Raw genomic sequence first — 8,917 nt, 5'->3', positions numbered from 1 at the left:
AATTCTCTTTTGTTTCCATGTTTGTTCAGACTAAGGTCTTCTGAAGGGCCTTCCACCCTACAGCTCTTCGAAGCCATAACAATGGCAATCGGCGCAATAACAATAGGAAATAACATAACATATGATGGCACTACTTGGTATAATGGTGCCATTCCCACATGCCAACATTGACAACCACCCCCTATACAATATTCCAATCATACAGGTATATACTCATAGAACTTCCCCTTAACACATCATACACCCAAGAAACTCAAACACCTACAAACAAAAACACCCCCCAAACTATACATCTGTAGTGGAAATAAAAACACAGTGCAGTAAAAAAGTGCGAACTTATCAGTTGCGTTAAATAGCATGCTAAAAGGGGAGACGGGCTCTATGGATAACCACTTAGCTCTATGCGCTAAGTTAGAGAATGTCCGAGTAATTGAATTCTAAGCAAACAACATAGAAGCACTACGCGATAGGCTACAGGTAAGTATGTAGGGAGTACCATTAGATCAAGGCACTGTAAACAGGCCTCAAAGCTTGTTCTTGCACTAAGAAACAAACTCACATTTTGATTTTGCTTTGCAGCCACAGAAGCCAAGAGCACATTGCAAACTACATGTTCCCAAGAACATGCAAAAAGGAATGGACAGTCTTTGATACTCTCAAGATTGGGAAGCCAAGCTCACGGGTGCTGAGTTATGGAAGTGAATGCGACATTATTTTATAATTCGTCATATTAGTTTATAAAACTGGTCTACTGGCAGTTTCAAAGTTCCCCCATGGCGGTTTCAAATTGCCCTCTAGCATACCTTAGCCTGGGAAATGGTTCGAGGAGTTCTCAAGATGCAACATTAAAATGGTAACTTGGCCGCTGTTAAAGGCTCTGTTAGTGTCATGATGGGTAGTTCTCCTGTGAGAAACAGATGGAGATGATCAGTGGCAGAGGAATAAAGATCCCCTGGTTGTCTGAAAGATCTTAATGCTTTGGCACAATGATGTGGGAATTATGGGTTGGATTGTGACGTCAAAGTGGGAGTCGAGGGTTTTGTGGTAAGAGTTTCTGGGATCCAATCATTTCAGAACAATGTATGTCCCACTATAGGGGAATTATGTGTTTTTCATTAACAAGTTCCTGATAGAAGAAGGACTTAATGTTGCAATGTGTTTTGATGTTAATTAGTTTACATGGTTATAAAAGCTTTGGTGAAGGGGCGTATCTTTGACAGTGCTTTTCATGCAGTTCTGTTCCGCGTTGTGTGTGAAACTTGCTTTCCCAGCTGAACCTGGGTCCTGAATAAATTGTGTCACTTCTTGCCCGGTTTACACTCCTTTTTATATTACTTTTGTAATTTTATTGGTGAGTTTTTAAGGCAACCCGCAGTACACATCCATCGTATTTTTTGCAATGTACCCGTTTGTACACTTCACAGCATAAGAAGTTTGCTAGCATACTGGGAACCCATACCCGGACTTAATAGCATATTAATCATGGTTTTAAGCTGTAAATAACTTTATTTAAAATAAACACTTTATGGAAATAAAAATATCAGTTCAAAACAGTAGAAAATCACCCTTGTATTAGCTTACGACAGATGAGAAATAGACTTTAATCTGTATATTACAAAAGATCAATAACTGCAGCAATATTTCTGAACACATGATTGTAGTTGGCTCAACAGGCGAGACATTGTTGGCGCCTCCTGACACGTAGAGTCCTTAGACAGCAGCGGCACCTCTTCTGTTTCACTGCACAATCCTGGAGCATTGCAGGACCATCGATGGTGCGTTCAACACGCAACACCAATCTGCAAAAAGGAAAGATCATAGCTTGAAATTTCAAACACGGTAAGGAAGCGATAGATCCTGTTAAAAGGTTGCAATTGCCTCAAACTGGATCTGACTCAAGAAATAGGCTTTACATGGGTTTTGGGCTTAGAACCAGCGATGACCTTGGAAATAAATTGTCTATTGTAGAGCAACTACTCTTGCTCTTGAATGAGTTGACTGAGCAGGGGAAACAACTCATATCTGAGGGCAAGATCTTGCAAAAAGAAAGCACACACTTATCCATGTGTGATTTCTAACCTCATCGTTGACACTTTTTCTCATGGCCGATCAATCCACTGAAAACTGGTAAGGTTAACTCAGATAACACTCAGAATCCTACTCACTGCAATATTTTTTAACAATACCCCAGACCACCTTTAAAGCAGCGCCAGTTTACTAGACTGACAGATAGTTCAGCAAATGAGCAGGCGGTGGTTGCGCGTGTGTAAGCTATTATCCAATCCTGGCGCTTGCCTTGATGATCCGCAGGAAATCACTGTGTAGCTTCAAGCCAAAGAAAACGGTGCTAGGCACCCAGCTCATGGCTGTTGCTCTATGTTAACACTTCCAGTACACGATTCGCCCAATAACAGTGCTTTGCCAAGGTAAAGGGCCTTGAAAAAGCTGAGCACAGGCAAAACAAGTATTGCACGAGTGAAAAGAGCATCACACTTTCGACATGAAACGAGCTGAGGTTAATTAAGTGCTTGCGCTCATTCTATTAAGGCTGTCTATCTTCGTAGCAGGCAATACCTCAGGCTCTTCCCTTTTGCTCGTCATTTCGATTGATTTGTCATCTGTCTCCAACTTTGAGAATGCAAATTTCCTGAGGAAAAAAACGTAGACAATAATATCAGTCTTTACAAGTCTTTCTTTGCATTTTCCTATTTCACCACTTTCATGGACACAAGACGTCAGAGGGTCATTTTTTTAATTCAGTTTACTGCAAACCAAAAAGTTGATTGCAAATGTAAGAAATGTTGACACGGTACTGCTGTGGATGCCCTGTGAGACCAGGATGTCATATGATTCAGGTGTGCATGTATACTGCAGTCTCCACACTTCCTCCATGTAACCTCAACTTATATCTGTGCAATAAAAGCTAAGGGGGGGGGGGACATATTGCCCCTCCCCCACCCATCCCCTGAAAAAGAAAGCCTAGTCCTTTCCAGGAATCCATAACGGAAAAAGCTGAGAAGGGCACTGTTCTGACTTTCCACAAAAATCTAACCTCAAAGCCAGACATGTTTTGAATTTTGTAAAAGTCGGTATCCACTGGCAGATAGCAGCCAATTATTTCAAAGTAAACAAAGGTTAGCAGCTTATCCTACATGTTGGGAGCCTGAGAACCAATCGGGATCCGGGGCTTTAGGGCCATGGCCCACAGCGTAGCCAGGGAACCTGTTGGCCCTCAGAATTCCAAATGTCCCTGCGGGTGTGCTGTCACAGGCTCCACCCCATGCCTGCTTCTTCCCTCTAACCTCCTCTCACCGGTGTCACCGCTCAGCCTGGCCCACCACTTCAGCCCATAATGTCCCATTTGCACTTCCTCTGAGTCTCTCATCACGCTGCCTGTCCCGCGGCACTGAAACGAATGACAGACTTCAGAAACCTGGCCGCCGAGCGTCAGTTTCTAGGAAACCATCCCATACTGGCTTCTCCTTCCGTTTTTTTTTCTCTTCTAGTCAAGGTTGCAAGTATCACCAGGACCCTTGGTCAATACTGATTGTTAAAAGCCCTTAGCCTACCATAGCCCTCCTTATGCACCCTTGCTTTGCCCCAGCCCCTAATACAGGTTTCTGGGCTCGTCTCAATCTGTATTGACTATGGCTCAGGGCAATGCTGCTGAGATAGCAACCTTCATGGGAACCGGTGACCGATTGGTAAGGCAGTGTAAATAGTCTTCATAAAGAATTGCTAATCAGACACAAAACTATACAACGACATTTTACACCTAACAACCAAGCCGTGGCATATACAGTGCTCTTCAATTAGATTCAGGACATTTTAAAAGACGTTTAGTTTGTCGGTTAGAAATTCATAAATAACTTTTACAACAATTGAAGCCAATTTATTTCTATAACTGGAAAAGTTATTCTTAGTTCATTTGTTTTACCCCCAACTTTCACATAGACCTTTCCCAGGTTGCAAATATTGTACCACAGTGTAGTTTATGTAGCTGTCTCTGTAAGGGGATCCTTCCTTGCTACACCCAGGGGTGGACTGCAAACCAAAAGAGACCCTGGATATAATTTTCAAAGCGGGCCCATATTACATATTTTCAGCAAGACCAACCCTTTTCCTACGAGAAAATGTGGAAATAAAATAGGTTAACACAAAAGAGGACCAGGGTACACAGGCCCACCAGGAAATCACCAGAGTTCTCAATCGGCCAGTCCACTCCTGGCTGCATCAACATTCTCTTAATACTCCTGCATTACTCGGCCCGTCAGCTGCCCCTGACCAGCTCTCCCAACTACTCTCTTCTCTTTCTGTGGCCCTGGACTCACCTCGCAGCCCTTTTTGACTTTATTTGGACCACAGCATCACTCAGCGAAGCTGCAGTGTCTGCTCCAAGGACTGCAATACAAGGAGGCTTCATCTCGCCCCTCACACGGGGTACACACCTAAAGCCACCACTTTCTTCTTTTTCTTTTCTTTTTCACAGCGGTCACTCCGATTATCCCCCTGCATCATTTATAGGGCACTTTCATTTTTTTCCCTTTGCCTGAGCCCCTAAACCATTTACTTTAGACCGCCCATCCCGCTTGTTAATACACATTTCTTTATTTTTTTATTTTATTGAATGCATAGTTTCTTACAAACTTTTCTCAAATTCCTTAACACTCTTCCAAAACATTTCATCAAAAGACCCGTACTAATGCAACACAGATCAATTCACACATTTCACATTTGCTCTTACATTGGATTTGCTCCAGCACTTTTCACACATGAAGAACTTCTTTCAAAAACTGTAGTGAGGCAAAAATGAAAACAAACCCCGCCGCCCCCAAAAGACGAGACCGAAAAATATCTGCCTCGTCACAGTGTCTTGAGACTAGGCATTCGCCAAAGAACTTGGCACAACACTTGGCCAGCCCCCTACACTCCACTAGGACGTGCCACAATACTATTACAAATGAAGCCTGGAAGTGGGGTTGAAAAGGAAGCCAGTGTTAACTTCAAAGCACCAACTTGACCTGCTCCCAATATCCCACACAAACTTTCCAAGTTAAGTCCTGCTTTTGAAAACAAGAGTCTATTATTCATTTATGGTAGCAGAACATTTTGCACACAGACATAAAGGTACCTAGCCATTGCAGGCTTTTAAGTGCGGTGCACACAGGCTGTGCGTCCTACCATGCCTAAAAAATTCTCATGAAAGGGAATTTCTCTTATTGAGGACAGACTATTAACTCCCTCAGGCTACTGGATCAAACTTTGGAGATCTAAGCACAGTGTAATGTTCCAAGTACCGCATTTCTGAGCATAAAATGAGACAAACCTTTTCCAGATCTTTCCAGCTACCAGAGCTATCAATAATAAAAGAGATGCTGCAACAACGATAGCGACCCAGGCGGCCATCTTGTAAAAGTGAACTTCTTCGGCAGCTGCAAGGAGAGAAGTTGGGTGATGAAAAGACATTTCAGTCAGTGGACAACAAGAAAAGGGCATGGATGGGCAAACAAATAAGGTGGGGAGTGACACTGGAAGAAGTCATGCATGTCCATGTACGTACAACTTGTGCTTGTTTCAATCTCTTCACTCAGTGGCTTTCATACTTAGCCCCAAAGCTTTGGAATGTGCTCCCCTTTTGCCCTCAGAGCTGAAAATTCTCTCCCGGCCTTTCGTAAAAACCTTAAAACGGCTCTCTTCAACTAACCACTTCTACCCTTCCCTTTGCCTCTTCCTCCCCCTACTCCTGAAAAGTACAAAATGTTCTATTTATATAGCACAACATGTATGACTGTAAACTTTTTCCATGTAACTAAGCTGTGTATCACTCAATGTAACAAGCGCCACAATGCTTTCAGGCTGCTGCGCGCTCTACAAATGTGAATAAATAAATGAAGTGTTATATTTGTGTGTCACTGTTGCGGTGTGGCTAGAAGTACACAATTTAAGAATTGGTAATGCCCCCTGGGGCGATAGAAGCAAGCCCGGTAGAAGCTCGAGCTTTAATGTAGCTTCATGGCATTAGCAGACTGGTAATGACCCCCCTCCGAGGGTTCTATTGTTATTAGTACCCCCAAACGGTGGTGAAACCATTTCTCAAGTCGAGAAAAAAAAGAAAAATAAATAGCCAGTTGGGATCGGGGAGAAGGGACTACATGTGGCCAGCGCTCCTTTTTCTTCTCCACTCCTCCTTCCCTTCCCGCACTCTTCATCTCTTAGCACCTGTGTAGTCTCCGACGCAGATGCTAAGAGTGTGTAATAAAAAAAAAAGAAACTCACCTTGGGGCACGGCCCGGTGCCACGCTGTTGTTTCCCAAATCCGTTTTCAATGTTGATGACGTCACAGTCATCTACACTGAAAACTGATTTGGGAACCACGGTGCCAAGCCATGCAGCAAAGTACGTTTCTTATTATTTTTAAATACCCACCATTAGCACCTGTGTAGTGAACTACACAGGTGCTGATGGCGATATACACCTCGGCAGCAGGCTGACCCTGCCGGTAACTGCACCACTTCCCGCATTAAGGGAGCCTTGCTTCACTCAGGTCCTTAACTTGGGCGGCAGGCCATTACCGGCAGGGTCCGCCTGCCGCCTCGGTATATATTGCCCATTATTGAAGAGTTCAGCGTGAGATAAAAGAGAGATGAACTATCCAGCGACAGATTGCGGTGAGACAGTTCTTAATCTGTTCTTGGGTAATCGATGGAAAGGCAAAAAAAGATTTGAATGTCATCAGCACAGAAGTGATAGCAAAAGCCAAAGGAGGAGATGAGTCTTCCTAGGGTAGATGTATAGAGGGTGAAGAGCAGAGGTCCAAGGACTGATCCTTGGGGGATGCTGACAGGCACAGAGGTGGAGTCAGGGGTTTGCAGGTTCCAGGAGATTTTGAAAGAGAGCTTCCAGCTTAGAGGCAGTCCAGGTATGCCCAGATTTGGTAAACCAGAGGTCATGGGAAGTGAGCAGGAGAGAGGACTTGTTGGCAGTGGCAAAAGCGGTGCAAAGGTTCAAAAGGATGAGAATACCAGAGAGTTAAGAGTGGTGAGTATTAGAGAGAAAATTGGAAATATGCATGACTGCATTCTCAGTGGAGTATTTAACCATTAGCCTCACAGTACTTATTGATCTGGTTTAAAACCACCGACCCAAAGACTTTTGAATAATGGGGAAGGAGGGAAACTGGGCAATAAAGTGGGGCATTTATGTTAGCAGAGAGTTTCTTCGAAAGGGGTAAGACCGTTGCAGATTTGAAGGAGGCAAAAAGAGTCCAGCAAAGAGAGAGATTAAAGGACTCAAAGTGATAAGGGTAGGTGATTGAAACTAGGGCCTCATTCCAAGTATGGTGGTAGTCATGGCGCTATTTACGCCATGACTACCTTCCATACCGGTACTGACTCCGACTTGGTTCAATGGGGACTTACCGGTGTAGTCCGACCTTTGCAGGACCTGGTAAGTCCCCATTGAAAAATCCATTCCCCATTCCCATTTCAGCCCCCATAGGGCTCAATGGGAAAGGGGAAGGAGCTAATAACGGTACTGCAAATTGCGGTACTGTTATTAGCTCTGAAGTCCCTTAACGGGTCCCATCCATAACGCCTGGTCAGACCAGGCGTTAAAGGAGGGACCGCTAAGGGACCTCGTAGTAGGGCAGTAAGGGATTACCGGCACCGGTCTCCCTAACGGTGCCCGGTATCCCTTACCGCCCTACTCGGAATGAGGCCCTTAAGCCTTTGACCTTTTGAGGAGCAAATAGGTCGATAGAAGCACAAGATGGGATGGTGCTGCAAAGGATTGGTGCTTATTCAGTAGCAGGGGATGGGGAGAAGTTGTTGAGAGTAGAAGGAGTGGGGTAGGGCAGAGGTAGTGGACAGAATGAGGGTGTGTGAGAGAGAGGGAGTAGGGCTGTGGGAGTTTCATGAATTGCAGAGATTGTAGAGGAAAGTTAGTGTGTTCTCATTAGCAGAAACGGAGGAGGTGATGGATATTGGATTGGGACATGTGAGCAAAGATTTGAGTGGAGATGCAAGTTTGTGGGTCTGATTCCTAGAGAAAATATTAGGTTTGTGAATTAGAAGGATTTTCCAGAATCCAGTGCTGAGGATTGGGTAGCAAGGGAATTTCTGTACGCTAGGATAGGGTGCCAGTCTCTGATTTGCACCATCGTCATAGGCCGCAACGCATATTTGTTTTAAGGATCTGAATCTCATAGGCTGGAGACAGGAAGGTGCATGTAGGATAGTGTTGGTCAATGGGAGTCAAGGTGCATAAAGAAAATCAGAAAAAGCACAGTGAATTCAGGAGACATGAATAGGTGAAAGGGGCAGGAGAAAGGTCCTCACATCATCAAGATAAGGACCAAGAGACTCCTGCTTGAATTACCTTTTGGTCATTGAAGATGTGAGAGGATGAGTAGGGTGTGGAGGGACTGAGATGTTAAAGGGAACAATGGAGTGATCAGAGAGAGAGGGATCAATGAAGAGATCACAGGCGGAGAGGGAAGTAGTGCGTAGGAAGTGCATGGCTAAATGCAGCTGCAGTTGGGAGCAGTTGAAGCAAGGAGGGTACAAGACAAGGTATCAATCAATACAGCAAGGTGACAGAGGAGAGTGCTTCCAGGAAGCCTGCTGGTGGACTCAGCAGAGCTGGTGCAGTGCTGCAGCCAGAGGGAATCACTGTCCGTGCGGTGGTTGCGGACATGTCCGGAGGTAGAAGCAGTGCTGTGGCACTGCTTGGAGTTTACATCATCAGCTTTGCCCATTCCTATCCCGCTGGTGGCTCAGTACGACCGTGGCTGACGTTGCTGGTGGCCGTGATAGCGGCTTTTCCTACCGATGTGCTCTCACTTGCTCTCGCTAGCCTGGGGATAGAGCAAGTGTGGACTTTATGGGGCATTATCAACGGAAACAGCATATGGTGGGCG

At 44.8% G+C, this 8,917-nt stretch overlaps 1 protein-coding gene across 1 annotated transcript in view; it reads right to left on the bottom strand.

The window, feature by feature from the left end:
* Positions 1 to 1,486: 1,486 nt before the first annotated feature.
* Positions 1,487 to 8,917, bottom strand: part of SIGLEC1 (sialic acid binding Ig like lectin 1) — a 267,397-nt gene continuing 259,966 nt past the window's right edge. Inside the window, exons 20-22 of the mRNA XM_069632266.1 lie at positions 5,327 to 5,432; positions 2,575 to 2,647; positions 1,487 to 1,799 (exon numbers count right to left, since the gene is read on the bottom strand). Of these exons, the coding sequence (XP_069488367.1) occupies positions 1,782 to 1,799; positions 2,575 to 2,647; positions 5,327 to 5,432 (197 nt within the window). The 3' untranslated portion in view covers positions 1,487 to 1,781. The remainder of the gene's footprint in view (positions 1,800 to 2,574; positions 2,648 to 5,326; positions 5,433 to 8,917) is intronic.

Source organism: Ambystoma mexicanum, chromosome 6q (genome assembly GCF_040938575.1).
Source record: "Ambystoma mexicanum isolate Mex_15411 chromosome 6q, UKY_AmexF1_1, whole genome shotgun sequence".
NCBI lineage: Eukaryota > Metazoa > Chordata > Amphibia > Caudata > Ambystomatidae > Ambystoma > Ambystoma mexicanum.
This window is presented reverse-complemented; position numbering and strand designations above follow the sequence as displayed.